At 47.4% G+C, this 19,820-nt stretch overlaps 2 protein-coding genes across 2 annotated transcripts; both read right to left on the minus strand.

Moving 5' to 3' along the window:
- Nucleotides 1–7,487: 7,487 nt before the first annotated feature.
- LOC118589864 (CMRF-35-like molecule 4) lies at nt 7,488–12,023 on the minus strand. The gene is made up of 4 exons (XM_036197513.1): nt 11,757–12,023; nt 10,656–11,018; nt 8,775–8,889; nt 7,488–7,640 (listed from the first exon to the last, which is right to left on the minus strand). Exons 1-4 carry the CDS (start codon nt 11,815–11,817, stop codon nt 7,493–7,495), a joined length of 687 nt encoding a protein of 228 aa, XP_036053406.1. The 5' UTR covers nt 11,818–12,023; the 3' UTR covers nt 7,488–7,492.
- Nucleotides 12,024–13,981: 1,958 nt separating this feature from the next.
- Nucleotides 13,982–18,908, minus strand: LOC118589749 (CMRF-35-like molecule 4). Its single transcript, XM_036197294.1, is given in 4 exon segments — nt 13,982–14,221; nt 15,506–15,620; nt 17,457–17,798; nt 18,571–18,908. Coding segments are annotated over 4 exon segments (666 nt in total). The 5' UTR covers nt 18,632–18,908; the 3' UTR covers nt 13,982–14,073.
- Between the last annotated feature and the right edge of the window lie 912 nt (nt 18,909–19,820).

The following is a 19,820-nucleotide window of genomic DNA, read 5'->3' on the forward strand; positions in this document are numbered from 1 at the left end:
TAATTTTTAAAAATCTTGGAATAAAAACATAAGTTATTCAAAATCAAATTTAACAGACATATGAACAAGTTTCAAAGAAGAAATAGTTTATTAAAGAACATTTTATTATTTATTTTAAATTTTATTTCTTGTATATGTGTGTGTTTGATGTGTTTGTGAGTGTGAGTGTGCAACTCAGCTTGCATGTAGAAGTCAGAGGACAACTTCTTGGAGTTGGTTCTCTCTTGCCACCATAAGTTCTGGGCATTGAACTCAAGTGGCCAGGTTTTCACAGTAAAGCTGATCCATCTCACCAACCCTTAAAAAGGTATTTTCTTTTTTTTTTTTCAGACATTTATTTATTAAGAGATTTTCTATTCATTTTACATACCAACCACAGAATCTCCTGTCCTCCCTCCTCCTGCTCCCCAGCCTTCCCCCACCATTCCCCCCTTCCCACCTTCTCTAAGGCAAGGTCTCCCATGGGAAGTCAGCAGAGCCTGGTACATTCAGTTGAGGCAGGTCCAAGCCCCTCCTCCCTGCACCAAGGCTGCACAAAGTGTCTCACCATAGGCACTAGGCTCCAAAAAGCCGCTCATGCACTAGGGACAGGTCATGGTCCCCTTGCCTGGGGGACCCCTAAACAGTTCAAGATAAACAACTGTCTCACTTATCCGGGAGGGCCTAGTCCAGTACTATGGGGCTCCTAAGCTATTGGTCCACAGTTCATGCATTTCCACTAGTTTGGCTAGTTTTTTGTTTTGTTATGTTTTGTTTTCCAGTTATGGTCTTGATATCCCTTGCTCATAGAATCCCTCCTCTCTCTCATCGATTAGACTCCTGGAGGTATTTTCAAAGTTCCCAAATAATTGAGGTTTTGGTCCATGTCCATGGCTAGGAAAGTTATCCAAAGGTCATTAGATGCACTGTGCTGGCTAGATTATATGTCAACTTACCCAAGCTAGAGTCAGCTGAGAGGAAGAAACCTCAACTGAGAAATGCCAGGCATGATGGTGCACACCTTTATTGCCAGCACTAGGGAGGCAGAGGCAGGTGGATCTCTGTGAGTTCCAGGACAGCCACTAGGACTACAGAGAGAATATGAATATGTGTAAAAAACAAAACAAAACAAAACAAACAAACAAACAAAACCTCTATAAGATCAAAAAGTGAAAAGCATTTTCTTAATTAGTGATTGATGGAGGAGGGTCCATCCCATTGTCAGTGATACCATCCTTGGACTGATGGTCCTTGAATCTATAAGAAAGCAGGCCGAGCAAGCCATGGGGAAGAAGCCAGTAAGCAGCACTCCTCCATGGCCTATTCATTTACTCCTGCTTCCAGATCCTGCCCTGCTTGAGTTCTCATTTTGACTGCTTTTGATGCTGAACTGTGGTATGGAAGAGTAAACCAAACAAACTCTTGCCTCCCCAAGTTGCTTTTGGTCATGGTGTTTCATCTCAGCAACAGAAAGCCTAACTGAGATATGTACTCACACTCAAAGTCCCAACATGGACTTCTCAGAAACTTTGCTTTCTTTTTTTAAAGTTTTATTTCATTTTACACGTATGAGTGTTTTGTCTGCCTGTATATATGTACCACGTAAGTGAGGTGCTCATATTGTCCAGAAGGAAGTGTTGATCCCTTGAGCTGGGTTCTGAGACAGCCAGTGTACATGCTAAGAACTGAACTTAGCTCCTCTGCAAAGAAGCCACTGTTCTTAACCACTGAACCACCTCTGTAGCTCAGATGGAGTTTTCTTTTTAGGAATTTGATTGGCTAGTCCAAAGCTGTGCATAGAAGAGGACCCAACCATTGCTTCCTGACGTCCACAGAGTGGCATGTCACCAAGACTTGAGGGTAAAGCTCTAGCAATGGAACAGCAGGGGCCTGTTCAGAGCTGAGAAATTTGACAAACTAAACAAGTCAGAGAAGCCGGGAAAGATCCAGACTTAGTCAGAATCAGTATCTTCCTCAAAGTGGCCAGCATTGCAGGGCACTGGGAAGATGTGAGCAGTGTTAAATTAACTGAGAGGGAAAGAAAATTGATTTTTAGTTCAGCCTTGATGGAAAAAAAAAATCAATAAAAAGCAGACATGGTGGTCACACCTTCAATCTCAGCATGTAGGAGGCAAAGGCAGGTGGGTCTCTGTGAGTTCTGGGCTAGCCTGGTCTACATAGAGAGTTCCAGGCCATCCAGAGTTACATAGTGAGGTGTTGTCTAAAAAAAAAAAAAAAAAAAAAAAAAATCAGTTAAGAAAAAATTGGTCAAGGACTTACTTACTCATGAAAGAAAAAAATTAAAACCTTCTATAAGGACCATGATAAGTATTTTTTTAATCCCTGGTAATGGATTTCTCCACCAATGCAGTAAACCAAATCAAGCTGAATTAAAAGTCCAGGGTTAATGAGCAAAGCATTCCCAGGTGATCTCAGGGGAAGGAGAAATCATGTGGACTGGAGCTTAAATACCCTTCAGGTGCAGTCTTGAAGAGCTCCCAGGGAGGAGCCACTGATTGGCAGGCTTTCTGAGAGGCAGGGTTTGGAGAGCGAGGAGGGGGCTGAGGCAGAGCTTCCCAGCTAAACATCTTAACCTTCTTGGATAGATGGGTGCCGATTCAAGTCTGTCTGTTTCCTGCTGGCATGGAATGATGTGAGGAAGAGAATTTGGGAGTCACTGGGCTCATGCTCAGTGGGAGATGTGGGTGGGGAAGCATTTGGTTAACTGCCATCCTGGAGACCTCAGGGATCTGTTCCTTGAAGAAGTGGAGGAGGCAAGTTGCTAGGGAAAAGCAGGTTATTAACACTGATCCTATGAATGGGAAGAGTGAAGACTTCCAGAAAGAATGGGATGGAGATGTGCCCATTTATCATAGGTAGGCTTGAGTCTGGAGAGGTGGTACCAGCACTGATGTTCCAGGAGCTTGGGGGATGGCACACCAAATTGAGGGATGATGTGTTCCAGGAGTACCTGAGCCATCATACCTGATGTTTTCCTGGATGTGGGGAGTACCTCCATCCATCCTGTAAAGGTGTCAGTAAGTAAGAGTTAAGAGATAACAGAGCTTTTTATGAGTGGGCATGTGGGTAAAATCAACCTGCCAGTACTTGCCCAGTTTGTGTCCTCAGAACTGGTGCTAGGGCCGGTGTATTTAGAGGGCCCCCTGCAGGTTGGCCTTGCACAAGTCTGGCAGGAGGAGTGACCCTGTCTAGAGACTGATCCACCAGGCCAGATTCCTTGATACAGTAGCAGAAACCTTTCCCAGGAACATGCAGGTGTCTGTAAGACAGCTGGAACAGATTTACATCTTGATGTCATAGCAAAAGGCTATGGCTTTGGATTAAAAGGCATGAACATTTTTCCTCGAAGAAACATACCTTTAAGCCTGTACTTAGAAGACAACCAGAGAAAATTCACTGAAAAAAAGAGTTTGGATGAGCGAAGGAGGAGGAGGGAGGGAGGCTGAGGAGTGGGGGAGAAGGAACAGAGTTGAACAGGTCTGCAGGCTTCCATACCCTCTTTAATGCTAACCTTTTTCAGAGTGAGAAGAGTTGGTATTTCAGCAGAGTTTTGCCATATGTGGCTGGAGACAATACAGTAATGCTGAAAAAGCCTTTGGGCAGTGCTAAAAGCTGGGGGCAGTAAAATCCACAGAAATTTAAGAACTTCTGAAAAATTCTATCAGTTTATCAAAACTGCATTAATCAGTGCTGAAATTTGGAACCTACAAAGTTATATCTGAAAACTGTTTATCTTGTACTATAAAGCCTCTGAACAAGGCAAACCAGTCTGTTTTTTTGTTTTTTTTTTTGAAACAGGGTTTCTCTGTGTAGTTTTGCGCCTTTCCTGGAACTAGCTTTGTAGACCAGGCTGGCCTCGAACTCACAGAGATCTGCCTGGCTCTGCCTACCAAGTGCTGGGATTAAAGGCGTGCGCCACCACTGCTCGGTAGTCTGTATTTTTAACAGGAAACTTAACTAAAGAACTAATGAGCTAATAACTAATAACCAAGGTGGTTGCAGCCTTGGGGTCGGGGGAAGAGCTGTTAAACTGGTAAATCTGTCAGTATTCTAGTCATCAAACACCATCTGAGAAGGATAAGTATGACTTGAGTAAGCAGAAGTGAGACAGCTTTCCAGCTACCTAGGCTGTCCCAGGTTTCTCCACGGTCATTGGGGACAGAGGTGCCAAGGCAGTGCCAGTCTTCAGTGGCCAAGCCCAGAAGATCTGACAGACTTTCTTGTTGGGGAAGAATTTGGGGAGAGTGGCCTACCTTGTCTTGGCAAAGTGGGGCAATCAATTCCCCTAGTGTCCTTCTTGTTTACAGTCTGGACAGGGTCTTGGCAGAAACTAAGGTGCAAAGCAGTTTTCTGCTCCGTGGCTGGCTTTGCTACATTTAAAGCAGGTGGGAGTTCTTCTGTGGCCATCCATCTTCCTTGGAGGAGATACAGGATGCTACCAAGAGCTGGCATGTCTCTGTCATGAGAAGCTTTTTTATTAAAATGCCATATTCTCAGTTCTGTGCAGCATTTGAGGATCAGGGAATCATATATCTGTTAGGTTTAACTAAACCAGAAAGATGATGTTTAGGCTTAACTTTGAGAACATATATATAAGCTAAATCTGAACATATCAAGGAAGTTGACCCTTTATGAGGTAACTGACAGTTACCTTGTAAGTCTTAGTGAAACTTTATAGGACATAGCAGTTTTCTGTATGACTTAGTTTACCAAATTAGCTACAGCTTACCAATGTTAGTAAAATCAAGAAGGTTAGGCATATATTTTTAAATTGTTTTTTGTTAGCCTGAATAGACCTTAGATAAAGGGAGACCCTTTGTTCAGGTCATTGTCTTGCTGCATCATAAAATAGAAATATCTCAGTCTCTGATTTTCAGCTGTGGTCCTAAGACAAAGAGCATAATCATAATCTGTGGAAGACAAAATCAAGTTTTAACATCATAAACAAAATTTAGTGTTTCTAAAATCAATATCAAGGGGTTTACTATTAGGTTACAAAATCTGGCTGCCAGCAAGATACATTCCTGTTCATGAATGTATGGAGATATAGCTTTAATGCCCCAGTAAACCAGTATTGTTTTAAATTCTATCTTTCATAAAACTTATTTTTATGACAGGACAGGAATTATCATATAGAAATCTAAAATATATTGGAGACCTAATGTCTCCTTGGTGGGATCACTCCATGCGGTCACCTTTTTTTCAGATGGCAGTGAAGTCATATGACCTCCCTCTTTTTCCACCTTAGCCACATGGTGGCTGCCCACGTGGCTGGCTGTACTTAATTCCGGTAGTGGCAGACCATGCGTTGTTTTCCAGAGCAGTCCCAATCTGGAGTTACTAGTGTTAAGTTAGTTTTTTGTTACAGATTTTAAACCATACCCAATTTCTTAGCTTTTTTAAAAAATAAAATAGAACAGTATAAAACAACTTTCTCCATAATTACATCAGCTTCAGGGCCAGAAAAGCCCAGAGGCTGACACACAGAACCCATTCACTCAGACATCCAAGACCAATCAGAAACAAGCACGTAGTAGCCACATATTTACACACCCAACTGAGTCTGAGGCAAACCCACAGGTACAGATCCATCCCCCCACACACAGGATAGACGGGACTTCTTAACAGAAAGACAGACAAAACTTTCCATGGGAAACCATGTCAGGTGACCACCTTAAAAATCCTGAAATAAGAGTTTACAGTATCAGAAACCATTGGAATAAAAGACTCTTTTTGGAGTGAGGAAGTTGAGGGTGAAAATGAGGTCATCTGCAGGTTGTAAGAGCCAGAGCCATGAGGAGAAAACAGCCAGCTGCAGCTTAGACTGTGGGTCTCCCAGGTTGTTGGGGGAGGGGAGCCAACAGCCATGTGTTGGCATGAAGCAGCCGGTGTCTCTGACTTTCACTTACACGTTGTAACAAACAGAGGAAGGAGACATTTATGCAGTTCAGGGTGGGAGAGCAGGCAGGAGCAGAGAACAGATCTATTGTGGGAGGAATCCCAGTGTGGCCAGACCAAACGCCGGGGAAGCCTGGTGAGCAGAGCCAAAGTCGGCACCCTTCAGAGGGCCCTGCCAGAGTGTGCCACTACGAGAAAACAGCAGGAACAGCAAAGTTAGTGCGTCAGGGAAACCGGGAGAGTGACTGAGGGATAGGTCATGTTGGAGCAAAAGCGTGAGAAGCCGGCAGGCAGACAAGCAGGGAACAGGGGAAGGGGGCAGAGACACAGACAAACAGGGAAGGGGCGAGAATGCAAAGCTCGTAATCCTGGATGAGAGGAGTTCAAACCAATATATGGTGTGAGACATCCCAATTTGGATAAATTTCATAGGAAACACCCTAAGGGTGTCTGGGGACTGAACTTGGACCACAAGTAATCATTCATAAGCTTTTTATCTGGAGACCGGAGGCTACAGGAATGAGTTGGGTACTATAAATTTACAGCCGGGAGAGGTGTGACATTGCCTCTGTGCAGGGCATCTCCCGCACAAGGGAACCCCAAGGGGCAGGGCCTGTCCCTGCTCTAGAAGTGAGCTGGAGTTACCTAGCACTGCAGTGACCTGGCAGGTAATCCAGAAGTCTTTGGTCCAGAAGGGGTCAAAGACTTGGAAGAGATCCTGGATCCCTTATGGGCTTTTGGTTTGGAAATGGGTGACTTACCAAGCCAAAGTTGGTCCGGTGTGGTAGAGGTCAGGGCAGGTAAGAGGCAGTGGATTCCCACGGCCATGTGGTTGCAGGAAAGACTCAGCTCTACCCAGGCTCTGCACCAGATGATAAGTATTTTGAATCCCTGGTATCCCCCGCTGACACAGCAAACCAAATCAAGCTGAATTAATAAGACCAGGTTTAATCTGAGCAAAGCATTCCCAGGTGATATTGGGGAAGAGGAGAGATCACATGGCAGGTCTATGGACCAGAGTTCCAAAACCCTGTAGGCTGGGACTTGAGTAGTTCCAGGGAAGGAGCTGCCTCTTGGGAGGCTTGCTGAGGGCAGGGTTGAGAAGGAGGAGGGAATTGAGGCAGAGCTTCCAACGGAACACTTACTTTCTTGCTTGTTTGTTTTATTCTTGTATAGGAGTATGTCTGTGTGTGGATGCCTATATCTGTGGTTCTAATTCTACAAAAAAAAAAGAAAGAAAGAAAGAAAGGAAGGAAGAAAGGAAGGAAGGAAGGAAAGAAGGATGGAAGGAAGGGAATAGACATGAAGGGGAGGAGGGAACACATGCATGAGGGAGTGGGAGGGTGGGGTTGGAGGTGGATATGATAGAGTGATGTTGTACACGTGTGAAATTATCAAAGCGTAAGTAAAGATATTCTATTAAAATATGGATGTATATGTATTTATTGGGCACATTCATGTATGTATTTGATACATCACAAAGAGTCTTCTAGAAAAAAAAATCTCAGAGTACCCTCAGAAACACAGATTGTCCTCTGCCACCGTAAGAGCTGTGTCCAGGGACATGGACAGAGAGCTTTGATGTCAACAGCCCTCACTGATTCTCATAATCAGGACAATGCTGCTTCTCCCCAGAGCACCGCTGAGGTCTGTTCACCCAGAGGACCGCACTGAGCATGCTCAGGAGCAGGGGCACCTCCAGAAAGACCAGGACCTGGAAGCAGATGCTGCTCAGCAGGGACCTGTGGGGACAAGATCACAATAAAATCTATGTCCAGAAGGTGATGTTGGTGTCCTATACTGTGTGCCTCTCTCTTTACCCAGGTGTGTGTCCAAGGTGTTCTTTTCAGAAAAGAACAAGGCAGCCCTGCCTGATGACCAGTGTGACTGATAGCCTTGAACTGTGAGCCTGGCCCGCTCTCCCCACACTGACCCCATGGACCTCTCACTCCTACAGCCTGTCACCAGACAGGATGCCTCACCCACCCAGGCCCCAACTCTCTTTTAACTGGAGTCTCCCTCTCTCCTCCTGGTGGCTGTTATTTTATTTTTTATTTTTGAGAAAAGTTCACTATATTATGTAGCCCAGGATGTCCTGGAACTCACTATGGAGAGAAAAAGTTGGCCTTCAACTCATTACTTAATTAAAAATTTACTGGTGTGTGTGTGTGTGTGTGTGTGTGTGTGTGTGTGTGTATGCTGGTGCCTGTGTGTATGCTTGAATGTGCAGCCCAGAGGATAACCTTGGGTATCACTCATCAAGAATCATCACCTGGTTGTGTTTGTTTTAAGACGGGTCCCACTTTACAGCTCTGGATAGAATGGAATTTGCTGGTATGCTTGGCTGGTCTTAAACTCACAGATACTGGCCTGCCTTTGCCTCCCAGTGCTGGATTACAGGCATGAGCCACCACGCCTGACCCATCTGTTTTATTTTCCCACAGGATCTCACATTGACCTGGAGTTTGCCAAGTAGACCAGGCTGGCTGGCCAGGGAGTGTCAGGGATCCTCCAATCTCCACCTCCACAGCTCAGGTATTTCAAGTGTATGCCACCATGCCTGACATGTGGGTGCTGAGGCTCAAACTCAAATCCTTTACCAGCAGAGCCATATCCCGAGGCTCTGGGTGAAGTTGTTTTCTGTAGTAACCTCTTGGCAGGAAACTAACTCCATCTCAGCAGGTCTGTGTCTGGGTGTCATTGCTGTGTCCCAATCTGTAGATGAGCAACTGTTGTTCACAAGACACTCCCTCTGGTCAGTGTGGGATTGGAAGATGCAGGAGATGCCCAAGGAGGGAGATCCAAACCCTTCTACCTCCCCCCCTCAGCATCACCCCCACCCCCAATCCAGAGCCCTCAGGGTATTGGTTCCTCACCGGGGTTGTAGGCTGGGACCAGGAGTTGTGTCCTCTGTGGTCATACTGGGCTGAGTGTGCACTGGTGAGGATGTGGGGGACCCCAGGGTATTTGTTCTGTTCTCAGGGACAGAGCCTGTGACAGGAGCAAAGGATGGAAACACAGATTGCCCCAGTGACCTCCACCCCATCTCCTCCCCACTGAAACCTCTGCAGCTCTGCTGCACACAGATCCCTAGGGACACGGTGGACCTCTGTGTGACAGCCTACATGCCCTATGGCCCCACCAAGGCCTGGTCGGGGCTTCTCTTCCCAGCCCTTCCCATGGTGTATTGGGGCTGGTTGGCACTTTCTCACTTGAGGCCAGTCTTCCTGCAGAGGTGAGTTGAAGTGTCAGTGACAGGACACTTGGTGCCAGGTCCCTTCTGGCCTCAGGCACACATTTTGCCTCCTTGTCTTCCATCCTTCTGGGGACATCACAGAGTGGTGGGAGTCTGTCTGCCTGGCACCCTCATTCCCACACTGTCACCCCGACAGGCCACTGCATAGTCTTCTCTGAGGAATGGCCAGATGGAAAGTTCTAGAAAGACAGATGCTTGAAGGACCCTGTGGAGAGTGCCCTCTACTGAGGGGAGCTAGAGACATCAGTGGGATTTGGTTCCACACTCCTCACTATGAACCCACAGAGAGTGTTGAGGGAAGCTGTTATGAGGGGAACAAGACTGAGAACCAGAACAGGAAGCTGGGTGTGGTGATGGGAGCCTGTAATCCCAGTGCCAGAGAGGCAGAGTCAGGAAGATCAGTCATTCAAGATGAATCCCAAGTACACAGTCAGTTTGTGGCCAACCTGGGCTGCACAAGACCCTTTCTCAGAAAAGAAAAAAAAACAAACAAACCAGGAATAACTGAGCAGTTCATCCCCTTCAGCTCCTGCCAGCACCCTGCCCTTAAAGAGATGCACTAATTAGGGTTCTTTAGACAAGGGAGGCTCCATTAGGGGAGAATGAACTGCAGACATGGAGAACATTGGGACCAAAGGAGCTGAGAGCCTGTCTTCCATCCTGCTGACCCTCTGCCTGGGAAAGGGCACTTTTGTGGGATTATCTGAGTTTTTTCCTGCAGTAAATAGTTCCTGAGAAAGGGCACTTTTGTGGGATTATCTGCGGTTTTTTTTTCCTGCAGTAAATAGTTCCTGAGAAAGGAGGATGCAGGGGAACTTGGAGTGGTTGAATAGATTCCTCAGGAATCAAGAACCCTGATACATAATCTACCCTCCTTCTTGTGTCTCTGCTTCCACTCAGAAGTCCCAGAACTACTGTGATGAGGTTGGCATCTCAGGACCTCCATGGAGGTGAAGTGTCCATTGAGTCCCAAGCCAGAGCAGCATTTGAAGGAGGGGAGCAGATATGTTGGGTGCTGTTCCCACATGAGAGGATGACAGGACCAAATGAGACCTGGGAGAGAGGACTTGTCTCCTACCAGGACAGGAAGTCACAAAGCCAGTCTCCAGGCCTGAGACTGTAACAGGGGACACAGAGAGACTCCTACAGGGGCTGGTGAGACAGCTCTGTGGGGAAAGACCCTACTTGTCAAGACCGATGACCTGAGTTTGAGCCCCAGCACCACACTGTAAATAAATTAATACATAAATGTAATAAAAAGAGAGTTTCTAAGAACTAAGTTTCCCTATTGTGCCTGTGTGTGCAGGCACACACATGTATTGGTGTACATACACTATCACACATACCACACATGCTCTCACAATGGCACATGTGGACTCACACTCCCTGTGGCCTGAGTCACTGATTCACCAAGCTCACCGTGCTATTGTATCTGGCTTCCTTCTTTCATGAGGGAATGACAGGCCTGAACTCAGGGTGCCCTGACATGAAGGGAGCTTACCTGGGAGCACAGACACCACAACCTTGAAGGAGTCATCGATCCCCAAGGAAGGATCAATCCCCAAGTTGCCATCAAACAGTGGTACATCCACTCCACACTTGTAGGTGCCTGCATCCTCCAGGATAAGGCTCTCCAAGGTCACTGTGAAGGTGAGGTTGGCTGGATGGTCCCTGATGGACACTCGGCCTTTCCCAGCTTCTTTTGAGTCTCTGGTCTTGACAATCAATTTACACGGTGATAGCAGTGACACTCTGCACCAGTGTTTGTCATTATTCTTGTATTTCTCCTCGTACTGACACTGCACACTCAGGAATTCCCCCACAGTGCCTGTCACGGTGCTGGGGCCACGAAGAGGGACACAGCCTGGAAAACACAAGCCCCAATTCTGCACCCTCACAGCTGAATTGGGGTCAGGCCTCCCTTAGTCAGGTCTTAGAGAGCTGTCTGGTCTGACAGAAGCAGCTAGAAAGGAGACAGGCTTTGTCAGACCCAGGAGGCAGGATTGAGGTGAGCACATGTGTTGTTCTGAAGATGGAATGGGGAGGGGGCTTGTCCCTGGAGAAAGGAAGGGCCCTGGAGGAAACAACACGTGTGTGTGTGTGTGTGTGTGTGTGTGTGTGTGTGTGTGTGTGTGACAGAGAGAGAGAGAGAGAGAGAGAGAGAGAGAGAGAGAGAGAGAGAGAGAGAGAGAGATTATCTATGTACATAAATGTATGCAGGTCTGTGTGTGTGTGTGACATGTGTCTATGCAGGAATCGGTGCTTGTGAGTGTCTTTGGTATGCACACACACATATGTGCAAATACATGTGTGTACACAATAGAGATCATGTACTTTCATGGCAATGACTCTCGCAGCTCACCCTCTCAGTAGGTCCTGACTGTCTCAGGTGTGGTAGACATGACTGTACTGTGCACTGAATCCTGACAGCACCTGTGAGGCCATGCCTGCCACTCCTGCCCACCCCCACTCTCTTGTCTACACCCTGGGCCCATCTTCCTCTGCTGGCTGCTCTCTCCCACCTCCCATCCCCCATCATGCCTCTCACTTACACCAGGATTCCCCTTTTGAAGCTGTAACCCCCACCCCATCCCCTGCTCACCTGGGACCTGCAAGAGGAGCAGAGCTGAAGGCAGCCACACTCCCATCACTCTTGGGGTCATTTCTTCAGCTCTGGTGTCTCCTGCACCCACACCAAGCCCAAGAGGAGGAGGGGCAGTCTCCTTCTAGAAAGTCCAGTGTTCACATGCCGAGTTCTCCTTTCTGTCTCTGCTTCCTGGTCCCCTGTGAGGCTCCAGATGAACTGGTACAGGAAGTGCTCTGAAATGCTCGAGGACTCAGGGGTGCTGGTTCCTATCACTCCCAGTGAGGGGACACATCCACGACTGTGGATTGTGGGTCCTGTCCCCATTCTTCAGCTAAGGGCTTCACAACCTTCCCTCCTATGGCCAGCCCTTGAGAGCATTTCCCATTTTGTTCATGCTGTCCATCCTCTGTGATAAGCCACTTCCTTAGTGAACTTGAGATCTGTCAATCTTATCTTGCTCCCTCTCTGTGAGGAGAGGAACCACCTCCTTCACTTTTGTGAATCCCACGCCATTTGTGACTGTGTTGCTCACAGTGAAACCCTTTTGAGTTCATTGGGAATGGGAGGTTCATGGGACAATTCTGATGGATGCTTGGCCAGTCTCTTCTTTGCAACTTGGGTCTTGTTAACCCCCAAGGTGGTAAAAGTGGATGGTAAACACCTTGTCAGGTCTTGTATTCCCCTTCTCAGGAATTCCCCCGATGGGGACTTGGGGGCCTTATGGAGAGGCTGCTCCAAGGCCGCCTCCAGGGTAATGGAAGAGCCTCCACTAAGGTGGCAAGGGCCAGACTGCTGCTATGTGAGGGTATTTAGAAATAAGTTTTAATCATCTCTTACTGGTGAAATAAGGAAACACACATGCTTTCTGATGGTAACTTTCTCTTTTACTTAACCTTAAAATGGCCTCTAACTCCACACAGTTACATATCTCCACACTGCAGTATATGGCTGCATATATTTAATTTTTTTTTAATTAAAAAAAAAATATATATATATATATGTATACACACACACACACACACACACACACACACACACACACACACACATTGGTTTTTCCAGACAGGGTTTCTCTGTGTAGCTTTGCACCTTTCCTGGAACTCACTTTGTAGCCCAGGCTGGCCTCGAACTCACAGAGATCTGCCTTGCTCTGCCCCCCCCCCCCCAGGCTGGGATTAAAGGCCTGTGCCACCAACACCTGGCTTTTTTTTAATTTAATTTTATTTTTTTACTGCTACATATCTTTACAGACATACGTCTTTTCACATGGTTACACAATTTCTTTGACATACATTTCTCTTCTATCTACATCTCTTTTATATGCAGTTTCATCTTCCATGTCTCCACACATTCACTAATCTCCACACAGCCACAGCTAAGCTTCATGTACATAGCCATCTCTCCCTCCACACGGCACTTCACACAGTTTCTGGGCTCAGCTCCTCTACATAGCAGCAACTCCTCCACACAGCGATCTCTCTCATGATTTCCTCGCTCTTACTTATTCACTCTGTCACCCATTCACTTTCTCACACCTCTCTCATGCTTCTTCATCTCCTACTCAGCACACACACACACACACACACACACACAGACACCTTCACTCACATTCTGAAGCTGCTCTCACATAGCTCTACACAGCCATCTCTCTTCACACCACCGCTGCTGCTGCTCCTTAAGAGCCAAACTTTGGACAATTATAAGCCACATTTTCAGGGTCCTACCCATTCCCAAAACACAAGATAAGTCACTTAGTTTCTCCTAGGCTGGTAATGCCACATTGACCCACGCACGTAGCTCTACGTTGGTGAGTGGTCCAAGACATTAAACAATCGGCTGTACCTTGAGCTGTCAGGGTACTGTATGCAGCAGAAAGGGAGCTACTGCAAGGACTATGTCTTGATGTAAGCAGCCTGGCCTTGATTCAGCAATGAACATCATCTGGGAATTAGTCTTTGTGTATATTCTGTAGGGACAACTTAGTCTGTTTTGACTAGTTCTAAGGTCTTTGCAAAATATGTAAAAGGTTGTTTTTGAGACTGAGAATACTGTTACTTTCCTATGTCAGTAAAGAAGAATATTCTGGTAATATTTCTGTTCATCTGAATTAAATTGCTTGAACAGAAATCCACAGCTAAGTAAAGATATTCTATTAAAATATGTATGTATATGTATTTATTGGGCACATACTTTTATGTGTTTGACACATCAAAAGAGTCTTCTAAAAAAAAATCTCAGAGTATTCTCAGAAACACAGATTTATTTGTTGTCCTCTGCCACCAGAAGAGCTGTGTCCAGGGACATGGACAGAGAGCTTTGATGTCAACAGCCCTCACTGACTATCATAATCAGGACAATGCTGCTTCTCCCCAGAGCACCGCTGAGGCCTGTTCACCCAGAGGACCACACCGAGCATGCTCAGGAGCAGGGGCACCTCCAGAAAGACCAGGACCTTGAAGTAGATGCTGCTCAGCAGGGACCTGTAGGGAGAAGATCACAATAAGCTCCCTTCCCAGATGGTGGTGATGATACCCTGCACTGTGTGCCTATCTCTTTACCCAGGTGTGTGTCTAAGGTGCTCTTTTCAGGGACAAGGACAAGGAACCCTGCCTGATGACCAGTGTGACTGATAGCCCAAGAAGTAGCCTGAAACTGAGAATCTGGCTAAGTCTCTCCCTGGACTCCACTCCTAAGGCCTCTATCCAGGCAGGTGCTACCTCCTCACCCAGGCCCCAACTCTCTTCTAAATGGAGTTCCCCTATTTCCTCCTGGTGGCTCTTATTTGTTATTTTGTTATTTTGCTATTTGCTTGTGGTATTTTGGCAGGAGGGGGACAGGGTTTCTCTGTTATGTAGCCCAGGCTGTCCTGGAACTCACTATGTTGACCAGAATGGCCTTGAACTCACAGAGATCCACATTTCTCTGCATTCCAAGTACTGAGGTTAAAATGCTTGTGCCTTCACAAACCAGGGGCTGTATTTATATTCATTAACTAATTAGGAATTAAATAAAATCAATTAATTTTCCGGTGTGTGTGTGTGTGTGTGTGTGTGTGTGTGTGTGTATGCAGGTGCACATGTGTGTACATGAACGTGGAGGCCAGAGGATCCCCTTGGGTATCATTCCTCAAGAATGACCTTGTTATGTTGGTGTGTTGGGACAGGTCTCACTATGCAGCTCTGGCTAGAATGAAATTTGCTGTATAGTCCAGGCTGATTTTCAGCTCATAGACTGGCCTGTCTTTGCCTCCCAAGTGCTGGATTAAAGACATGAGCCAGCACTCCTGATCCATCTGTTTTGTTATCTGACAGGACCTCACTTTGGCCTGGAGCTTACCAAGTAGGCTAGGCTGGCTGGCCAGTGAGTCTCAGGGATCCTCCTGTCTCCATCCCCACAGGGAAAGTATTTCAAGTGTATGCATGCACACATGCCCGATATGTGGGTGCTGAGGCTCGAACTCAGATCCTTGTGCTTGCAAGGCAGGCACTTTACCAGAAGAGCCATCTCCCCAGGCTCTGGGTGTGTTTTCTGTAGTAACCTCTTGGCAGGAAACTAACCCCATCTCAGCAGGTCTGTGTCTGGGTGTCATTGCTGTGTCCCAATCTGTAGATGAGCAACTGTTGTTCACAAGACGCTCCTTCTGGTCAGTGTGGGATTGGAAGATGCAGGAGATGCCCAAGGAGGGAGATCCAAACCCTTCTACCTCCCCCGCTCAGCATCACCCCCACCCCCAATCCAGAGCCCTCAGGGTATTGGTTCCTCACCGGGGTTGTAGGCTGGGACCAGGAGTTGTGTCCTCTGTGGTCACACTGGGCTGAGTGTGCACTGGTGAGGATGTGGGGGACCCCAGGGTATTTGTTCTGTTCTCAGGGACAGAGCCTGTGACAGGAGCAAAGGATGGAAACACAGATTGCCCCAGTGACCTCCACCCCATCTCCTCCCCACTGAAACCTCTGCAGCTCTGCTGCACACAGATCCCTAGGGACACAGTGGACTGCAGTGTGACAGCCTACATGCCCCATGGCCCCACCAAGGCCTGGTCGGGGCTTCTCTTCCCAGCCCTTCCCATGGTGTATTGGAGCTGGTTGGCACTTTCTCACTTGAGGCCAGTCTTCCTGCAGAGGTGAGTTGAAGTGTCAGTGACAGGACACTTGGTGCCAGGTCCCTTCTGGCCTCAGGCACACATTTTGCCTCCTTGTCTTCCATCCTTCTGGGGACATCACAGAGTGGTGGGAGTCTGTCTGCCTGGCACCCTCATTCCCACACTGTCACCCAGACAGGCCACTGGACAGTCTTCTCTGAGGAATGGCCAGATGGAAAGTTCTAGAAAGACAGATGCTTGAAGGACCCTGTGGAGAGTGCCCTCTACTGAGGGGAACTAGAGACACCAGTGGGATTTGGTTCCACACTCCTCACTATGAACCCACAGAGAGTGTTGGAGGGAAGCTGTTATGAGGGGAGACAAAACTGAGAACCAGAATAGGAAGCTGGGTGTGCTGATGGGAGCCTGTAATCCCAGTGCCAGAGAGGCAGAGTCAGGAAGATCAGTCACTCAAGATGAATCCCAAGTACACAGTCAGTTTGTGGCCAACCTGGGCTGCACAAGACCCTCTCTCAAAAAAGAAAAAAAAAAAACTGGAATAACTGAGCAGTTCATCCCCTCAAGCCCCTGCCACCACCCTGCCCTTAACGAGATGCACTAATTAGGGTTCTTTAGACAAGGGAGGCTCCATTAGGGGAGAATGAACTGCAGACATGGAGAACATTGGGACTAAAGGAGCTGAGAGCCTGTCTTCCATCCTGCTGACCCTCTGCCTGGGAAGGACCACTTTTGTGGGATTCTCTGAGTTTCTTCCTGCAGTAAATGGTTCCTGGGAAAGGGGGATACCTGGAATCTTGAATGAGTTGGATGGATTCCTCAGTGATCAAAACCCTCATACACAATCTATCCTTTTTCTTGAGTCTCTGGTTCTACTCAGAAGACCTAGAAACCACTATGATGAGGCTGGTCTTTCAGGACCTCTGTTGAAGGGAAGTGTCCACTCAGTCCCAGTCCAGAGCAGCCTTTGAGAGAGGGGAGCCTATGTTCTGGGTACTGTTCCCACATGGAGATGGGTTAAGACCAAATGAGACCTGGGGGAAAGGATTTGTCTCCTATCAGGACAGGAAGTCACAAAGAGCCAGTGGGCTATGGCTTGTCTCTAGTCTGAGACTGTCACTTGGGACACACAGAGAGTCTCCTACATGAGCTGGTGAGACAGCTAGGTGGGGAAAGACCCTGCTTGTCAAGCCTGATGACCTGAGTTTGAGCCCTGGACCACACAGTGGAGGGAGAACTAAGTGTCAATTCTCTGACACATACCAGGGCTAGTCCAAATAACCAACTAACTAACTAACTAATTAACTAACTAACTAAATTAATAAATTAATTAATGTAATAAAAAGTGAGTTTCTAAGAAATCAGGTTGCCCATTATGCCTGTGTGTGCATGCACACACACACACACACACACACACACACACACACACACACACATATTGGTGTACATGCACTATCACACATACCACACATGCTCTCACAATGGCACATGTGGACTCACACTCCCTGTGGCCTGAGTGATTCACCTAGCTCACCATGCTATTGTATCTGACTTCCTTCATTCATGAGGGAATGACAGGCCTGAACTCAGGGTGCCCTGACATGAAGGGGGCTTACTTTGGACCACCGACACCACAACCTTGTAGAAGTCATCAATACCCAAGGAGTCATCAAAAAACAGAATGTCCACCCCACAATTGTAGGTGCCTACATCCTCCAGGATGAGGTTCTCCAAGGTCACTGTGAAGGTGAGGTTGGCAGGATGGTCCCTGATGGACACTCAGCCTTTCCCAGCTTCTTTTGAGTCTCTGGTGTTTACAATATCTCTACATACTAGCAGCGACACTCTGCACCAATATTTGTCATTATTCTTGTATTTCTCCTTGTACTGACACTGAACACTCAGGAATTCCCCCACAGTGCCTGTCACGGTGCTGGGGCCATGAAGAGGGACACAGTCTGGAAAACATAAGCCCCAATTCTGCATCCTCACAGCTGAATTGGGGTCAGGCCTCCCTTGGTCAGCTCTTAGCAAGCTGTCTGCTCTGGCAAAAGCAGCGAGAAAGGAGACAGGCTTTGTCAGACCCAGGAGTCAGGGCTGAGGTGAGCACATGTGTTGTCCTAAATAGGGAGGGTCTTGTCCTTGGAGAAAGGAAGGGTCCAGGAGGAAATAACACTCTGTGTGTGTGTGTGTGTGTGTGTGTGTGTGTGTGTGTGTGTGTGTGTGTGTGTGTGTGATAGAAAAAGAGACAGAGAGAGAGAGAGAGAGGGAGACAGAGAGAGAGACAGAGACAGAGAGCTGGTGGGAGGCAGTCTTTACATATGTGTGTGTGTGTGTGTGTGTGTGTGTGTGTGTGTGTGTGTGACATGTGTCTATGCAGGAATCAGTGCTTGTGAGTGTCTTTGGTATGCACACACACATATGTGCAAATACATGTGTGTACACAATAGAGATCATGTACTTTCATGGCAATGACTCTTGCAGCTCCCCCTCTCAGTAGGTCCTGACTGTCTCAGGTGTGGTAGACATGACTGTACTGTGCACTGAATCCTGACAGCACCTGTGAGGCCATGCCTGCCACTCCTGCCCACCCCCACTCTCTTGTCTACACCCTGGGCCCATCTTCCTCTGCTGGCTGCCCTCTCCCACCTCCCATCCCCCATCATGCCCTCTCACTTACACCAGGATTCCCCTTTTGAAGCTGTAACCCCCCCCCCATCCCCTGCTCACCTGGGACCTGCAAGAGGAGCAGAGCTGAAGGCAGCCACACTCCCATCACTCTTGGGGTCATTTCTTCAGCTCTGGTGTCTCCTGCACCCACACCAAGCCCAAGAGGAGGAGGGGCAGTCTCCTTCTAGAAAGTCCAGTGTTCACTTGCCGAGTTCTCCTTTCTGTCTCTGCTTCCTGGTCCCCTGTGAGGCTCCAGATGAACTGGTACAGGAAGTGCTCTGAAATGCTCGAGGACTCAGGGGTGCTGGTTCCTATCACTCCCAGTGAGGGGACACCTACAGCCACTGGCACAGATTGAAGATGCCACTTGTCCCTATCCTTTATCTAAGGCCTCACAACCTTCCCACTCCTGGCAGAGCCCTGAAAAGCATTTCTTTTTTTGTTCAGGCTGCTCCACCCTCTGTGTCACCACACTTCCTGAGTGAACATGAGGGCTGCCAGTCTTCTCTTGCTCCTTCCCTGTGAGCACAGAGGAACCATCTCCTGTCAAAATTCAGCCTAGCCTTCCATTGAGTGCTCTTAGTCCATGGGGTCTCTGGCACTATTTCTGGCTTCACACAGCTGGTCTAGCTAACACTGTGATCCTGATACCTTAATAAGTGTTTATGTTGATGCTGAGTCCCCACAAAGGGTACAGACCTGTAGGTCACAGCTCTCTCTCTTCTTCCATCTTATTTTGTTTGTTTGTTTGTTAGTTTGTTTGTACCAGATCTCTAGCTCAATCTGGCTCTGTATAGCTAAGGATGACCTTGAATTGATCCTCCTGCTTCTGCTTCCTAAATCTATGTTATTAGAGGTGTGATCCACCACATGCTACTTATGTTGTGCTCAGGATTGAACCCAGGGCTTCATGCATGCTAGGCAAGCACTCTACCAACTGAGATGTGTCTCAGACCTTGTTTATTTGAGACAGTTTTTCACATTGCAACCCAGGATGGGCTGGAATGCACTATTTCAAGCTGAACTTGAACTCACAGAAATCCTCCATTCCTTGATTGCTGAAAGTATAGACATCAGCCACTCTACTTGATGAATCTGTCTTCTTATGTCTCCTGGTCCCATATCTAGGCCTGGGCCTGTTGTCATTATTGGGGCCAGTGTTGGATGCTGGATGTTGGATGTTGGGTGTTGGATGTTGGGTGGTTGGGAAGAGAGAATGAAGAAACCTCAGGTCTCTCCTTTCTGACAACTCAGTTCCTAATGCTGGAGGTCCAGTTCCCTCTCATGTTGGGGAAGAAGACAAAAGAATG

This window comes from Onychomys torridus, chromosome 8 (assembly GCF_903995425.1).
Source record: "Onychomys torridus chromosome 8, mOncTor1.1, whole genome shotgun sequence".
In the NCBI taxonomy this organism is placed as follows: Eukaryota; Metazoa; Chordata; class Mammalia; order Rodentia; family Cricetidae; genus Onychomys; species Onychomys torridus.

Excerpts from the sequence above, each read along its gene's own strand:
- LOC118589864 (XM_036197513.1), bottom strand. The coding sequence starts at position 11,817 with ATGACCCCAAGAGTGATGGGAGTGTGGCTGCCTTCAGCTCTGCTCCTC. Across the intron at positions 11,019-11,756 it reads GCTCCTCTTGCAGGTCCCAG|GCTGTGTCCCTCTTCGTGGC; the intron begins GTGAGCAGGGGA and ends TGTGTTTTCCAG. Across the intron at positions 8,890-10,655 it reads TGTGGTGTCTGTGCTCCCAG|GCTCTGTCCCTGAGAACAGA; the intron begins GTAAGCTCCCTT and ends CTCCTGTCACAG.